A 17728-nucleotide genomic window follows, 5' to 3' on the forward strand; every position below is an offset into this window, starting at 1 on the left:
GTGTGCTTGTATATTTGTGCCTCATCCCATTTACCACAGATTTACATTACTGGCTGATAAATATAGTCCCCTTTACAGGACTGGCTTAATTTTTATAATCAAGTAGTTTAATGTTCAGAGTGAAAATATGAAATACAGGTATTCTTTATACAGAGTTTCTTGTTCGTAAGAAGAAAGTGTCTCAGTTGCTTTTCAGCTCACTGTACTGTTTTTTTCATTTTAGTGGGTCCATCTATTCCTCCTGCCGTGTCATACACCAAAAGGCCTCAAGCTAACAGTGTGGAAAGTGAACAGAAAGAGGAGTGGGACAAAGACGTTGCTCGTAAACTTGGCAGCACAACAGTTGGATCAAAAAGTGAGATGACTACAAGCCCTCTTGTCGGGCCAGAAAGAAAAAAATCTCCAGCCATTCCAAGTGTGAGTAGATACTCTAGTATATTACAATTTGTGGTAGTTATTTGTTGTCAGAACTTTTGTCAAAGTCTTTGAAGATCTTCATCTTTTGTTTTATTTTTTAATGTTTCAAAATTTTAAAGTGAACCATACATTTGAAGACTATTCAAAAGAAGACAAGGTTCTCATAGATGTAATTCAAGAACAAAAAAATGTAATATGAAGTCTAAAAATACAAGTAACACTCAACCTCACCCAAAAATGGTACATGAAACTTTTCTGCCTCACTTTCCTGTTGTAATATTTATTTGATGTTATAGTGGGACATTTAATATTAAATTTACAGATAAGCTTTTAAATGAAGGAATACTCGGTTAATAATAATAAAGCCAGCTCCTATTATTCATTTAAAACAGCAAACTCTACAAATCATTCAGTGGGAACTGGAAGGTAAATTGAGGCACTTTTCTGTAAAGCATCAGAAAAAGATGAAAGTATATAAAATAGGAAAGAAAACTATGACATGTGAAAGACATAAATAGAATCTGTAGCATTTGGGTAATAGGAGTTGCAACAGAAAAGGTAGAAAATGAAGGGAAGGAAATATTTGAAGACATGACAGTGAATAAAGAAAGATAAGACTTCATTTTGAAAGAATGCAGAATAGCAAATAGATGCCAAAAAGAAAACCTATCCCTGGACTCGTTCAAGGGAAAATTATAGACATCAAAAACAAAGAGAAGTGTTTACAAAGTTTCCAGAGTGAGAGAACAGGTAACCTTTAAAAGAACAAGAATCAGACTGACATTAGATTTCTAAGAGCAACACAAATGCAGGAAGAGAATTGGAGTAATATTTTTTAACTATTGAAAGAAAGGGACTTTTTAAAAAATTAAACATAACCACATACAAACACAAACATTCTCACCATATGATCATTCCATTCTTCCTATACAGTCAGTAACTCCCAATATCATCACATAGCTGTATATTCATCATCATGATCATTTCTGAGAACATTTGCATCAATCCAGAAAAAAAAACAAACAGAAAAAAATTCATACATACCATACCCCATCCCTCCTCCCCACCGACCACCAGCATTTCAATCCACCAAATTTATTTTAACATCTGTTCCCCCACCATTCATTTATTTTTAATCCACATGTTTTACTCATCTCTCAATAAGGTAGATAAAAGGAGCATCAGACACAAGGTTTTCACAATCACACAGTCACACTGCGAAAGCTGTATCATTATACAATCATCTTCAAGAAATGTGGCTACTGGAACACAGCTCTACATGTTCAGGCAGTTCCCTCCAGCCTCTCCATTACACAAAAGAAAGGAACTTTGAGTCTAGAATTTTATATCTGGCCAAATTGTCACTAAACACGGGTACAAGATGAAGCATATTCTTTGCGTAAAATGTCCCAATAGTTGTGCTACATTGCCACCTATCTGAAAACACCCTTAGAAGAAGTACTTATAAGAGGAAAATAAGATCTAGAATGTTTTGCTGTAAAATATATGGGAATTGTAAGTGATCAAATAACTTGTTAAAAAAAGTAGTAATACACACTCAAAAAAAGGAAAAATACTGAAAATTCAGGACCAGAATTCTGGACAGAGTCCAGGATGAGTAGATGAAGAAATTAAAGGATTATGAGAACATGCTGAAATACTTGCCTTGTTAGGCAAAAGATAGGGTTATTTTTAAGAAATCAATAGGGGTAAGCAAACATGAAATCCAGGAACTTTGGGGCAAATTATATGAGAGCAAAAAAAAATAGGATTTATGACTTTTAAACCAACAGAATGGGAAAAAAATGATCTAGACTATGGGAAGTAGGAAAAAAGAAGAAAGAACGAATACTTGAGTAGAAACGTGAAATAAGATGCTAGAAAACCCAACATAAACTTAATCGTAAGCAGTGTAAATGGATTAAAGTCACTTAGACCTGTTGTTTCATATAGCTGATTGAAACTGTAACTTTTTGAGTATAAGATTAGATTATCACATAGTCTGAGAAACAGACATGCATTATTCCTTATAAGAATTGATGCATATGACAGTTTACCTTCCATCTGATCTCCTTGGAAAGAATTGAACTATAGTAGGGTTTAATAAAAGTTATTTTTTAAAATTCATTTTCCTAGGCAAACCATCATTTCCCTTATCTAAACATCAACCAGAGGACAATTTTCAGAGTTTCATCACCTCACATAGCAGAAAGAAATCATTTGGGAACACTTATTTTCTACCACCCCTTATAGTAACCTGCCATGTGACTCAGCTCAGTCTCCTTTACCAATGAATATATGCAGTTTTGACTGCTTCCATGCCTGCCTTAAAGTAGTGCTGCTTTCCTAAAGTTCTCCCCTCATATTATGGAAATCCTGTCTCGATAGATAATTTCAAGTCCTGCCTCTCAATGGGACCTGTTACTGAATACTCAAACCCTCATCATCCTTTCTGATTGTTAATATCATGTAATTTAACTCTTAGTTATATGCTGTCTTATATTTTTCACTGTTATTTCTTCACATTAATCTCATATCCCCAATTATATTTATCTCCTGTTTTATACTGACAGAGTAGCCTCCTCAAAATCATTGCTAAACTCCATAGTTTGTATTTAAACCATATTTGTTAATTTAAGGAAAGCATAAAAACTAGGATACTTGTATACATTCAAATTAGTTTCGCTATATTTATTTCTCTTCTGTGTATGTTTAAACGTAAATCTCAAAAGATATTGGTAGAATCTGTTCTTGGCCACTTAGTACTAGAACATATTATTTATTTACTGTTTTAGTTTTGGTAATTTGAAAAGCCAAAGGAATACTTTTTGGTAAATAAGCAATTCAGAGTGTTTAAAATAAAATTAAGTCGCCCCTTTCCTATCTTTCACCTTCCAGTCTCACCTAATTAACTAGTCCTTTGGTGTACCTTCTTTAAATGGCAGCTCCAATCTGCTGTCAGAACCTTCCTGGGTATTTCTCCTTTCAGTTGTTGTGTTCAACTCCAGTATTTCTGTTTGGTTCCTGTTTAAAATTTCTCTCTCTTTCCCAAGATTCTCATATTACTCATTCATTGTTTTCCTGATATCCATTAGTTCTTTATATGTATTTTCCTTCATCTCCTCAAGTATTTTTAATATGTCTTTGCTCCGTATGTCCACAGTCTGGTTTTCTTCATTGGTGTTTTCTGGATTTTTATAATCCTTTTCCTTTGCATGGGTCATTATTTCCTGTTTGTTTGATACTCTTTTGTTGCACAGTACATATTTTAATATTTAAAATATTAACACTGGGATAAAACCCACTTAATTATGGGGTATAATTCATTTAATGTGCTGTTGAACTCAGTTTACAAATAACTTGTTGAGGATTTTTCCATCTATATTCATTAGTGAACTTGGTTTGTAGTTTTTTTTTTTTCTTGTTGTACCTTTATATGGCTTTGGTGTTAGGGTGATGTTGGCTTCATAGAATGAGTTAGATAGTGTTTCCTCCTTTACAGTTTTTGGAAGAGTTTGAGCAGGATTGGTGTTAATTTTTCTTGAAATGATTGGCTGTATAGTCCTTGTTTTGGTGACTGATTCAGTCTATACTTAGAGTTGGTCTGTTGAGGTCTTCTGTTTCTTCTAGAATCAGTGTAGGTTGTTCGTGTGTCTAGGAATTTGTCTGTTTCATCTAGGTTGTCTAATTTGTTGGCATACAGTTGTTCGTAAATCCCCTTATGATCCCTTTTTACCACAGGGTCAGTAGTTATGCCTCACCCCAGCTCATTTCTGATTTTATTTGTGTCTCCTCTCTTATTTTTGTCAGTCTAACTAAGGGTTTGTCCACTTTCTAAATCTTTTTGTGTTTTTTTTATCCTCCATTTCATTGATTTCTGCTATAATCTTTGTTATTTCTTTCCTTCTGCTTGCTTTGGGGTTAGTTTGCTGTTCTTTTTCTAGTTCTTTCAACTATGCAGTTAGGTCTTTGTTTTTAACTCTTTCTTCTTTTTGGAGGTACGCCATTTAGGCTATACATTTCCCCCTCAGCACTGCCTTTGCTCTGTCCCATAAGTTTTGATATGTTGTATTCTTATTTTCATTTGTTTCCAGATATTTACTGATTTATCTTAGAATTACTCCTTTGACCCACTAATGGTTTAAGAGTGTGTTGTTTAACTTCCATATACTTGTGCATTTTCCATTTCTCTGCCTGATTTCCACGTTTATTCCATTATGGTCTGAGAAAGTGCTTTGTATGATTTCAATCTTTTAAAGTTTATTGAGACTTATTTTGAGACCCACCATAATATTTCACCCCGAGAATGTTCCATGAGCCCTTGAGATGAATGTATATCCTGCTATTTGGGAGAACTGTGTTCTGTGTATGTCTGTTAAGTCTCATTCCTTTATCATATTCAAATTTTGTTTCCTTATTGATACTCTGTCTAGGTGTTCTATCTATTGGTGAGGGTTACATATTAAAATCTGCCACTATTATTGTAGAGATGTCTAATTCTCCCTTCAGTTTTGCCAGTGTTTGCATATATTTTGGAGTACCCTGGTGTCATGGTTAGGGACAGGTTTCAACTTGGCCAAGTTGTGGTACCTGTTCATCTGATTGGGCAAGCGCTGGCCTGTCTGTTGCAATGAGGACATTTCATAGGATTAGGTCATGATCACGTCAGCTACATCCACAGCTGATTCCATTTGTAATCAGCCAAAGGGGAGTGTCTTCTGCAATTAGTGATGCTAAATCCAATCATGGGAAGCCTTTTAAGGAGGACTCAGAGAAGACAGGTTTCATTCCTGCTTTGGCTGGTGAGCCTCTCCTGTGGAGTTCGTACAGGCCATCCATTGGAGTCATCGGCTTCGCAGCCTGCCCTGTGGATTTTGGACTCTGCGTTCCTACGGTCACGTGAGACACTTTCATAAATTTTATATTTGCAAGTGTTCCCTGTTGGTTCTGTTTCTCTAGAGAACCCTAACTAATACATCTTGGTACCGGGAGTGGTTCTTAAGGAACAGAATCTTAAAAATGGGTTTTTATGAATGGTTTTCTGCTCTGACTGGGCTCAGAGACACTAAGGACTCTGATTCCCGTAATCAGAATGACACTCCCAATCCATGGACTGAGTTGGCAAAGGAGATAGTCAAAATATCATCATTCGATTCTCCTAATGCTTCGCTTATACGAAGCCAGACTCTGGGGGATAATGTTTTTGACACCTTTACAGAGTTTTGTAGGAATAAGAGTTATAGAGATGTTGGTTGGTTGTTGTTAGATACACTGTCTACATTAAAGGGTGAAAGGGATGGGCTTAAGGCTTCAAACAAGAAGCTTAAGTGCCGTCTGAAAGATGTAGAGGTTTCTATGAGTATCCTGAAGGAAAATTTTATTTCCTGTAGCCGTAGACTTGAGATCTCTGAAAATCAGACTCAGAATCTTATTGTTAGAGTAGCAACTTTACAACGTAAACTGAAATCTCAGTCTTGCATGGTGTCTGCCGTTAAAGTGAGGGCATTGATTGGAAAGGAGTGGGACCCTGAAAAATGGGATGGTGACATATGGATTGATAATGATGTTGGGGGTGAGGTTGAAACCCTAGACCATGCTGAGCCTTCTTTAGATAACCCTGTAATAGTCTGCCCTGAGGACATAGCCGCCCCACCTCCAGCCTGCCTTGAGGAGTTGGCCACCCAACCTCCTCCTGAAGGAATTAGCCCTAGAGTTATTAATCCTGTTCCACCAGATGAAACTGCAAATGAAAGCCCTGAAGCAAATGGCTTGGAAGATATTTCTAATTCTTTTCATGACCCACCCCCACCACCCCTCATTTCTTCTAGACCTATAACTAGACTAAAGTCCCAACAGGCCCCTAAAGGTGAGGTACAAAGTATCACACATGAGGAGGTACGTTATACTCCAAAAGAACTGTGTGAGTTTTCCAATTTATATAGACAGAAATCAGGGGAATATGTGTGGCAATGGATTTTAAGAGTGTGGGATAATGGTGGGAGAACATAAAGCTGGATCAGGCTGAATTTATTGATATGGGCCCACTAAGTAGAGATTCTGCATTCAGTGTTATAGCTAGAGCAGTTAGAAAAGGTGTTAACAGCTTGTTTGGGTGGTTGGTTGAAACATGGATCAAAAGGTGGCCAACATTACCTGAGGTTGAAATGCCAGAACTGCCCTGGTATAATGTAGATGAGGGGATCCAGAGGCTTAGAGAGATTGGGATGTTAGAGTGGATTTATCATGCAAAGCCTGCTCTTACACCCCAGAAATGTCCAGAGGATGCACCTTTTACCAGAGCAGTGAGAAATAAATTTGTGAGACTAGCACCATGATCCCTCAAGAGCTCTGTGGTTGCACTTCTCTGTAGGTCAGGTATTACTGTAGGAACTGCTGTCACTGAGCTGGAATCCTTAAACACAATGGGGATGACAGGATCCCGAGTTGGCAGAAGCCAGGTGGCAGCACTTAATCACCAAAGACAGGGTAGACGTGGGTATTATAATAGACAACAAACTCAAAGGAGGCATCAAAATTATATGACACGCAGAGATTTGTGGCATTGGCTAGTAAATCATGGGGTGCCTAGAAATACAATAGAAGGGCAGCCTACTAAATTCTTGTTGGAGCTGTATAAACAAAAGAGTTCTAGGTCAAGGGAACAGAAGTCTAACCTGAATTACAAAAACACAGAGTCACGGCCCCTTAACGAATTTCCAGACTTGAAACAGTTTACAGACCCTGAGCCCCTTGAATGAAGGGGAGGCCAGGTCCCTATGGGGAAGAAACCTGTTACACTGCCACAAATTTATACTGTTAACCTTCCTCTAAGTCTTCCCCAAGGAGACCGACAGCCTTTTACCAGGGTAACTGTGCATTGGGGAAAAGGAAATGATCAGATATTTCGGGGATTATTAGACACTGGTTCAGAAGTGACATTAATTCCAGGGGACCCAAAACGTCACTCTGGACCACCAGTCAGAGTGGGGGCTTATGGAGGCCAGGTGATCAATGGAGTTTTAGCTCAGGTCCGTCGCACAGTGGGTCCAGTGGGCCCCCAGACCCATCCTGTAGTTATTTCCCCAGTTCCAGAATGTATAATTGGCATAGACATACTGAGCAACTGGCAGAATCCCCACGTTGGTTCTCTAACTCGTGCAGTGAGGGCTATTCTGGTGGGAAAGGCCAAGTGGAAGCCACTAGAACTGCCCCTACCAAGCAAAATAGTACATCAAAAGCAATACCGTATTCCTGGAGGGATTGCAGAGATTACTGCCACTCTTAAGGACTTGAAAGATGCAGGGGTGGTGATTCCCACCACATCCCCATTCAACTCTCCTATTTGGCCTGTGCAGAAAACAGATGGGTCTTGGAGAATGACAGTGTATTATCGTAAACTCAACCAGGTGGTAACTCCAATTGCAGCTGCTGTTCCAGATGTAGTATCATTGCTTGAGCAAATCAATACATCCCCTGGTACCTGGTATGCAGCTATTGATCTGGCAAATGCTTTTTTCTCAATAGCTATTAGTAAGGACCACCAGAAACAGTTTGCTTTCAGCTGGCAAGGTCAGCAATATACTTTCACTGTCCTACCTCAGGGATATATCAACTCTCCTGCCCTATGTCATAATCTTGTTCGCAGAGACCTTGATCATTTCTCCCTCCCACAAGACATCACACTGGTCCATTATATTGATGATATCATGTTGATTGGACCTAGTGAGCAAGAAGTAGCAACTACTCTAGATTTACTGGTAAGGCATTTGCGTGTCAGAGGATGGGAGATAAATCCAACAAAAATACAGGGGCCTTCTACCTCAGTAAAATTTCTAGGTGTCCAGTGGTGTGGGGCATGTCGAGATATCCCTTCTAAGGTGAAGGATAAATTGCTGCATCTGGCCCCTCCCACAACCAAAAAAGAGGCACAACGCCTAGTGGGTCTTTTTGGATTTTGGCGACAACATATTCCTCATTTGGGTGTGCTACTCCGGCCCATTTATCGAGTGACCAGAAAAGCTGCTAATTTTGAGTGGGGACCTGAACAAGAGGAGGCTCTGCGACAGGTCCAGGCTGCTGTGCAAGCTGCTCTGCCATTTGGGCCATATGATCCAGCAGATCCAATGGTGCTGGAAGTGTCAGTGGCAAATAGAGATGCTGTCTGGAGCCTTTGGCAGGCCCCTATAGGAGAATCACAACGCAGACCCTTAGGATTTTGGAGCAAAGCCTTACCATCTGCTGCAGATAACTACTCTCCTTTTGAGAAACAGCTTTTGGCCTGCTACTGGGCCTTAGTAGAGACTGAACGCTTAACCATGGGCCACCAAGTTACCATGAGACCTGAGTTGCCTGTCATGAGTTGGGTGTTGTCTGACCCACCAAGCCATAAAGTTGGGCGTGCACAGCAGCACTCTGTTGTAAAGTGGAAATGGTATATACGAGATAGAGCCAGAGCAGGTCCTGAAGGCACAAGTAAGTTACATGAAGAAGTGGCACAAATGCCCATGGTTTCCACTCCTGCTGCCACATTACCTTCTCTTTCCCAGACCAGAGCTATGGCCTCTTGGGGAGTTCCTTACAGTGAATTGACTGAGGAAGAGAAAACTCGGGCCTAGTTTACAGATGGTTCAGCACGATATGCAGGTACCACCCGAAAGTGGACAGCTGCAGCATTACAACCCCTTTCTGGGGTGTCCTTGAAGGACAGTGGTGAGGGGAAATCCTCCCAGTGGGCAGAACTTCGAGCAGTGCACCTGGTTGTTCATTTTGCTTGGAAGGAAAACTGGCCAGAGGTGCGTTTGTATACTGACTCATGGGCTGTTGCTAATGGTTTGGCTGGATGGTCAGGGACTTGGAAAGACCATAATTGGAAAATTGGTGACAAAGAGGTCTGGGGAAGAAGTATGTGGATAGACCTTTCTGAGTGGGCTAAAAACATGAAGATATTTGTGTCCCATGTGAATGCACACCAGAGGGTGACTTCAGCAGAGGAAGATTTTAATAATCAAGTGGATAAGATGACCCGTTCTATGGATACCAGTCAGCCTCTTTCCCCAGCAACTCCTGTTATTGCCCAATGGGCTCATGAACAAAGTGGTCATGGTGGTAGGGATGGAGGTTATGCATGGGCTCAGCAACATGGACTTCCACTCACCAAGGCTGACCTGGCTACAGCCACTGCTGAGTGCCCAATCTGCCAGCAGCAGAGACCCACACTCAGCCCCCAATATGGCACCATTCCCCGAGGTGACCAGCCAGCTACATGGTGGCAGGTTGATTACATTGGACCACTCCCTTCATGGAAGGGGCAGCGATTTGTTCTAACTGGAATAGACACATACTCTGGATATGGGTTTGCTTTCCCTGCACGCAATGCTTCTGCCAAAACTACTATTCGTGGGCTTACAGAATGCCTTATCCATCGTCATGGTATTCCACATAGCATTGCTTCGGATCAAGGAACACACTTCACAGCAAATGAAGTGCGGGAATGGGCACATGCTCATGGAATTCTCTGGTCTTACCATGTTCCCCATCATCCAGAAGCTGCTGGATTGATAGAACGGTGGAATGGCCTTTTGAAAACTCAATTACAGTGCCAACTAGGTGGCAAAAACTTGAAAGGCTGGGGTAATGTTCTCCAGGAAGCTGTGTATGCTCTGAATCAGCGTCCGCTGTATGGTGCTGTTTCTCCCATAGCCAGGATCCATGGGTCCAGGAACCAAGGGGTGGAAATGGGTGTGGTGCCACTCACTATTACTCCTAGTGATCCACTAGGAAAATTTTTGCTTCCTGTCCCTGCTACCCTGAGTTCTGCTGGTCTACAGGTTTTAGTTCCAAAACGGGGTGTGCTTTCTCCAGGAGAAACAACAGTGATACCATTGAACTGGAAGTTAAGATTGCCACCTGGCCACTTTGGGCTACTTATGCCTCTGGATCAACACACCAAGAAGGGGATTACATTATTGTCTGGGGTAATTGACCCTGACTATCAGAAGGAAGTAGGACTGCAACTACATAATGGAGGTAAAGAAGAGTTTTCTTGGAATATAGGAGATCCCCTGGGGCGTCTATTAGTACTACCATGCCCTGTGATTAAAATCAATGGAAAACTGCAACAACACAATCCAGGCAGGACCACTAATGGCTCTGAGACTTCAGGAATGAAGGTTTGGGTCACCCCACCAGGCAAAGAACCACGGCCAGCTGAAGTGCTTGCTGAGGGGAAAGGGAACATGGAATGGGTACTGGAAGAAGGTAGTGATAAATATGAACTTCGACCACGTGATCAGTTACAGAAACGAGTACTGTAATGCTGTTTTGTTTGTGTTATACTATTTAAGTTGTAAGATATCAAGTTTAAGAATGAATGTTGCCCAAGGATTTGCATGCTATTCTGGAGAGATTTAATGTGTTTCCAGTTATATGCAGGACAGTTGAGTATTGTCAGGTAAAAGAAAAAAATGTGTGCTTATTTGTTTTCATTTGGAAATTAAGTATGGTCTAAGGTGATATATATATATATATGTGCCAAGTTGACAAAGGGTGGACTGTCATGGTTAGGGACAGGTGTCAACTTGGCCAAGTTGTGGTACCTGTTCATCTGATTGGGCAAGCGCTGGCCTGTCTGTTGCAATGAGGACATTTCATAGGATTAGATCATGATCACGTCAGCTACATCCACAGCTGATTCCATTTGTAATCAGCCAAAGGGGAGTGTCTTCTGCAATTAGTGATGCTAAATCCAATCATGGGAAGCCTTTTAAGGAGGACTCAGAGAAGACAGGTTTCATTCCTGCTTTGGCTGGTGAGCCTCTCCTGTGGAGTTCGTACAGGCCATCCATTGGAGTCATCGGCTTCGCAGCCTGCCCTGTGGATTTTGGACTCTGCGTTCCTACGGTCACATGAGACACTTTCATAAATTTTATATTTGCAAGTGTTCCCTGTTGGTTCTGTTTCTCTAGAGAACCCTAACTAATACACCTGGTTAGGTACATTAATATTTATTAATATACAGTGTCTTTCTTTGTCTTTTACACAGTTTTGAATTTGAAGTCTTTTTTCCCCCCAGTATTTTTAGTATTGCTATTCCAGCTCTTTTTTGGTTACTGTTTGCATGAAATATCTTTTTCCATTCTTTCGCTTTCAATTGTTTATGTCTTTTGGTCTCAGGTGAGTCACTTGTAGACAGTATATAGTTGGATGATACTTTTTTATCCATTCTGCCAATGTGTGACTTTTAAAAAAATATTGTTTTTGGAAAATCTTCACACACATGTATTCCAGACATGGTGTATAATCAGTGGCCCACAGTGTCATCACAAAGTTGTCTATTCATCAACATGATCATTTTTTAAAACATTTACGTCACTCCAGAAAAAGAAATTAAAAAGAAAAAAAAATTTTCATACATGCTATACTCCTTACCTCTCCCTCTCACTGACCATTAGTATTTCCATCTACCCAATTTATTTTACCCTTTTTCCCCACTTTGGTTACTTAGTTTTTATCCATATTTTTTTTAATTCATCTGTCCATACTCTGGATAAAAGGAGCATTACACACAAGGTTTTCACAATCACACAGTCACATTGTAAACATTTATCTTTATACCATCGTGTTCTGCGTTTCAAGGCTACTGAAACGCAGCTCAAGTGTTTCAGGTACTTCCCTCTACCTACTCCAGTACGCCATAAACTAAAAAGGAATATCTATATAATGCATAAGAATAACCTCCAGGATAACCTCTCGACTCTGTTTGAAATCTCTCAGTTACTGAAATTTTATTTTGTTTCATTTCTCTCTTTCTCTTTTTGGTCAAGAAGCCTTTCTCAATCCCTTAATGCCAAGTCCAGGATTATACCAGGATTTCTGTCCCTTGTTGCCAGGGTAATTTGCACCCCTGGGATTCATGTCCCATGTAGGAGGAGGACAGTGAGTTCACCTGCTGAGTTAGTTGCCTTAGAGAGAGTGGCCACATCTGAGCCACAAAAGAGGTTCTCTGAGGGTGACTCTCGGGCCTACTTATCAGTAGGCTTAGCCTATCCTTTGTAGGCATAAGTTTCATAGGGGCAAACCCCAAGATCGAGGGCTCAGCCTATTAGTCTGGTTGTCCGCACTGCTTGAGAGAATATCAGAAATTCTCCAAATGGGCAAGTTGAATATTTCCTCCCTTTTCCCCATTCCCCCAAGGTCCCCTTCTTTATTCACTGCCCAGATTACTCTGGGATTTATCAGGGCATCAGACTAACCGGACAAACCAACAAAATCTCACACCCTGTTCAAGATTCCATGTACTTAATGGTGTTCAACTAAACTGACCGTAGAAGTTAAATCAGGAAATGCACTACTCAGAACATAAATTTTGCACCCAATAAACATCTCTCCCTCTAGTCTCACACAGAAGTTGAAGTTTTAAAATGTGGACACCATCATCCTTTACCCTGTATTCTGATTTAGCTTAGTCGTATCCAGATCAGCTTCATTCATATCTCTGCTGAAGTCTGATCATGTTTTCAGTTTTTTAAACAGTTCTTGTATGGGGTACTGCTGACTTTCATAGCTTCAGAGCTCTAACTCTGAGTCTCAGGTGTCACATAAATACCTGAAGTTTCTGGGAACAGCCATATTATGTACAAACAGCTCAGTATCTCAGGATTTAGAATTAATAGGTACATCTCCTGAATATATGTGACTGCTCTAAGAGCTTACAGTCTAGGACCCTTAACAGTAGGCCCCAACCTGATAACCTGTACTCTCAATGTTAGTTCACTGAGTTTTATATTATAGTTAGTTCATATGATTGAGGCATGATAATATTTGCCTTTTTGTTCCTGACATTTCATTCAACGCACAATCCTTAACATACAAGCCTAGTTTCATGCCTCACCACTTCATTCCTTCCTTCTCACAGCCACTCAGTAGTCTGTTGTGGGATACACCACAGTTTAACCCATTCCGTTCCTCAGTCCTTGTACCCTCAGGGCACATCCATTCATCATGGAACAGGAGCGCTGCCCCCACAAACACCAGTGTGGAGCGTCCACTTTTGCCCCCCCTCAGGTCCTCCAGGCACACACTGGGCAGTGGGGCTGCAGGGTCACACGGCCTCCCCACCCCAGCCTCCTGTGGACCCCCACACTGCCCTCCACGGGGCTGCACCTCGCAGCTTCCCTACTGCACTGAATAGGTGCATCTTTCTGTGTATTTTCTCCAGCACTTGTTTGTCTTTGTTCATTTTAAAACAACTTCAGCAAGTAACTTTTCATTGGGAAGTTTAATCCATCAACATTCAGTGTTATTACTGTAAAAGCAGTACATACTTCAACTGCTTCATCCTTTGTTTTTATGTCATATTATTTTTGTTTTATTTTACCCTTGTGATTACCCTTACTGATAACCTTCATTTTTTACTTTACTCCAAACCTCGTTCTCCTGTCTTTTCCTTTTAACCTGCTAAACTCCCTTTAATCTTTCTTGTAGGGCAGGTTTCTTGCTGATGAACTCTCTCAGTTTCTGTTTATCTGTGAATATTTAAAGATTCTTGATTTCTAAAGGACAGTTTTGCCATAGAAAGAATTCTTGGCTTTCAGTTTTTCACTTTCAGTAACTTGGTATATCATACCACTGCCTTCTCGCCTCCATGGTTTCTGATGAGAAATCAGCCCTTAATCATATTGCAGTTCCCTTGTATGTGATATGTCACTTTTCTCTTGCTACTCTCAGAATTCTCCCTTTGTTTTTGGCATTTGACATTCGGTTTAGGATGTGTCTCAGAATAAACATATTAGGATTTACTCTGTTTGAAGTATCTTATGCTTCTTGGACATGTATATTTATCTCTTTCCTAAGAGTTGGGACATTTCTCACCATTATTTCTTCAGATATTCTTTGTGCCTCTTTCCCCTTCTCTTTTCCTTCTGGTACACCCACAGTGTATGTGTCTGTGTACTTTGTGCTGTCATTCAAATCCCTGAGACCCTGCTTAATCTTCTCCTTTCTTTTTTCTCTCTCTTCTTCCATCTGTAAGATTTTGATTGTCCTGTGTTGTAGCTGCCTATTCAAATCTTGTTATATGACTCTAGTGTAAAAATCTCTTTTATTGTGACTTTCCTCCCGATAGTTTCTGTTTCTTTTTATACTTTCAAATTTTTCTTTTTGCCCACCCAGCATCTTTGTAGTATCCTTTCTCTCTTTCACCATATTTATCTTCATCTCCTTAAACTGATTTAGGAAATTTGTTTGAACATCTTTGATTAGATGTTTTGAAATCAGTGTCTTCTCTGAAGTTTTGATTTGTTCTTTTGAATGGGCCATATCTTTTTCTTAGCATGGCTTGTAATTTCTTGCTGATGTCTGGATATCTGATTACCTTGATGAGTTTACTCTGAAGGTCAGTTCCTCTCTCTTGCCTGGGGTTTTTTTGTTGTTTAGCTTTGCATTAACAGCACTTGTTAATGCAAAGCTAACAAGTAACAACACTTGTACTTCTTTGACATTTGGTCCAACTTATTCCAGACCTTTTGAATTACCTGCATTTAATGATCAGTTTTTCAGCTCTTCTTCATCTGATTCTTGCCCTGGATATATGGTACAATTTTAAAGATTGCACTATTTATGCAGTTGTTTCACCCCCTGGAGAAAGCTTCCTTTCCTCTACTCCTTCTCCAGAAATCTTGATCTGTTTGTTTTTGTTATTGTTCTTTTGTCTCTATGATTTTGTTTCGTTTTGTTTGTTTACTCTCCTTTTGTTGTCTCTTGCTCCTGTTGCCTGAACGGCAAATTCTGGGAAGAGGGCGCCATGGAGAGGACTTTCTCAAGTCGGTGTTTCCCAGAAATCAGGGCCAGGAACCCATGAACGGGGTGGGGTGCAGACCCGCTCCAGGAGCCCCGGGGAACAGGTCTGTAAAGATGCCAGGCCCATTTTGACAACTCCCAGAAGCTGGACTTTCCTGGTCTGCCCAGCAGATGGTACCTGAGCAGGTTGTTCCCGCAGCTCTAAGGAGGCCCTGGGTCTTTAAACATCCACCACGTCACCCTGTCAGGAGGTGGACTGAAACGATGGCCGTGCTGTCCCTGTTTGGGGCGGGCTGCAACTGCAGCTTCCAGCCGGGACCTGCTCCTCCGAATCCATCTGTGAAGAGCTGTGACTGGTGCTTGGCTGTCCCCTCCTCCCCTCCTGTGGAGGGAGGACATCCATATCCCTGTCCATCTATGCAGCCCGCCAGGGACAGGTCCCTGAGGTGACCCTCCTGGGGAGTGGGGAATGGGTGCTAGCTGCTGTCGCTCAGCGAGCTCCTCACAGTTTGTGACATAATTTCTCAGCCTCTTCCTTCTGTTCTTCCCTGGACCCTGTACAGTATTCCCCTGGTCCCCAGAGCCCCAGAACAGTTGTTTCAGACAGTTCCCACCTGTCTACTGGCTGTTTCGGAGTAAGAGTGGATCCTGGCGCTGCCTGCTGTACCCCCTTCCCCAGAAGTCTCAAAATCCAAGTCAGCACCCATTCTTGATAAAACCAATTAGAAAGCTCAGAATAGAAGGAAACTTAACATGATAAAGGGCATTTATGAAAAACTCCCAGCTAACATCCGATCACTTAGCGGTGAAAGACTGAAAGTTTTCCCTGTAAGATGAGGGACAAGACGAGGATGCCCACTGTCACCCTGTTACTCAGCCTTGTGCTAAAAGGTTTTGTGAGAGCAGTTAGACAATGAAAGTAATATAAAGCATCCAGGTAGGAAGGGAAGAAGGAAACCTTTCACTGTTTGCAGGTGACATGATCCTATATGTAGAAAGTCCCTAAAAATCCACAACTATGCTCCTAAATGCATTCAGCAAACTGGTGGGGAACAAGATCAACACTCAAGAATCAGTAGTGTTTCTGTACCCAAAGAGCAATCATAAGAAATCAAGAGTAAAATTCTACGTACAACAGCAACTTAAGGAATCAAATATCTAGGAATAAATCTAAACAGAGGATGTATACAACTTTGTTTTAGTTTCCTAAAGTTGCTGGAGTGCATTGTACCGGAAATGGAAAGGATTTTCAAAAGGAAATTTATTAATTTGCAAGTTTGCAGTCCTACAGCCATAGAAATGTCCAAACTAAGACATTCAGAGAAAGATACCTTAAATCCAAAGAAAGGGCTGATGAGGTTCGGGGTTTCTCTCTCACCTGGGAAGCCACATGGTGACATCTGCTAGCATTCTCTACTGGCTGTGTGGGTTCTGTTGGCACTAAAACTTTTTCCAGAACAGTTCCCTCTTAAAAGACTCAGGTAAGCAACCCCACACATGGATGGATCGAGACACATCTCCATGGAAACCGAGTAATCAAAAGTTAGTGCCCACAATTGGGTGGGTCACATCTCCATGGAAACAATCAAAAAGATCCCACCCAGCAATACTGAATGAGGATTAAAGAACATGGCTTTTCTGGGGTCCACAACAGATTCAAATCAGCACAGACTTGTCCACAGACAACTGTAAATCAGAGAAGACCTAAATAAATGGAAGAACATTCCATGTTCATGGATTGGAAGACTAAATATTCCTAAAATGTCAATTCTCCCCTAAGTAATGTACAGATAGAAAGCAATTCCAATCAAACTTTCATCAACCTTCCTTGCAGAAATAGAAAAGCCAGCCATAAAATTTGCGTGGAAGGGTAAGGGGCCCTAAATAGCCAAAGTCATTTTGTAAAAGAATGAAGTTCAGACCGTCTCACTTCCCAGTCTTAAAACGTTTTACAAAGCCACAGTAATCAAAACTGCATGGAACGGGCATAAGGACACTCATATAGGTCAATAAAATCAAATTGAGGGCTCAGAAATCAACCCTCCCATCAATGGCCAAATGATTTTTTAGAAAACTTTTTTTATTGTATAATGTAACATATATAAAGCAAAGGAAGAAAAAAGCAGTAATTTTCAGACCATCTTAAACAAGTAGTCACAGGACAGACCCCAGAGTTTGTTGTGTACTACCATAACCATCATTACAAATTTTTCCTTCTAGCTGCTGCAGAACATGGGGGCTAGGAAATGGGGGCTACCAAATGATTTTTGACAAGGGGGCAAACACCACTCGTTTGCGAAAGAATCATCTCTTCAACAAATGTTGCTAGGAAGTCTGGATCTCCATTTGCTTAAAAAAAAAAAAAAAAGAAAGGAAGCCCTCTCCCTTACACAAAAATCAACTCAAAATTGATAAAGGCCTAAATGAGAGAACTGACTAAGCCCTGGAAGCAGCTTCAAGACCTTTTGGTGGGCAATAGTTTCTTAGCCTTTACATACAAAACACAAGCAAAAAG

The 17728-nt window shown here is 40.8% G+C and overlaps 1 protein-coding gene across 4 annotated transcripts in view; it reads left to right on the forward strand.

Moving 5' to 3' along the window:
- Positions 1-17728, forward strand: part of MARK1 (microtubule affinity regulating kinase 1) — a 178941-nt gene that overhangs the window by 140726 nt on the left and 20487 nt on the right. For all 4 annotated transcript variants that reach the window (XM_077157893.1, XM_077157890.1, XM_077157892.1 and 1 more), the window contains exon 13: positions 224-417. In XM_077157893.1, coding sequence (XP_077014008.1) covers positions 224-417 — 194 coding nt within the window. The remainder of the gene's footprint in view (positions 1-223; positions 418-17728) is intronic.

This window comes from Tamandua tetradactyla, chromosome 4, assembly GCF_023851605.1.
Source record: "Tamandua tetradactyla isolate mTamTet1 chromosome 4, mTamTet1.pri, whole genome shotgun sequence".
In the NCBI taxonomy this organism is placed as follows: Eukaryota; Metazoa; Chordata; class Mammalia; order Pilosa; family Myrmecophagidae; genus Tamandua; species Tamandua tetradactyla.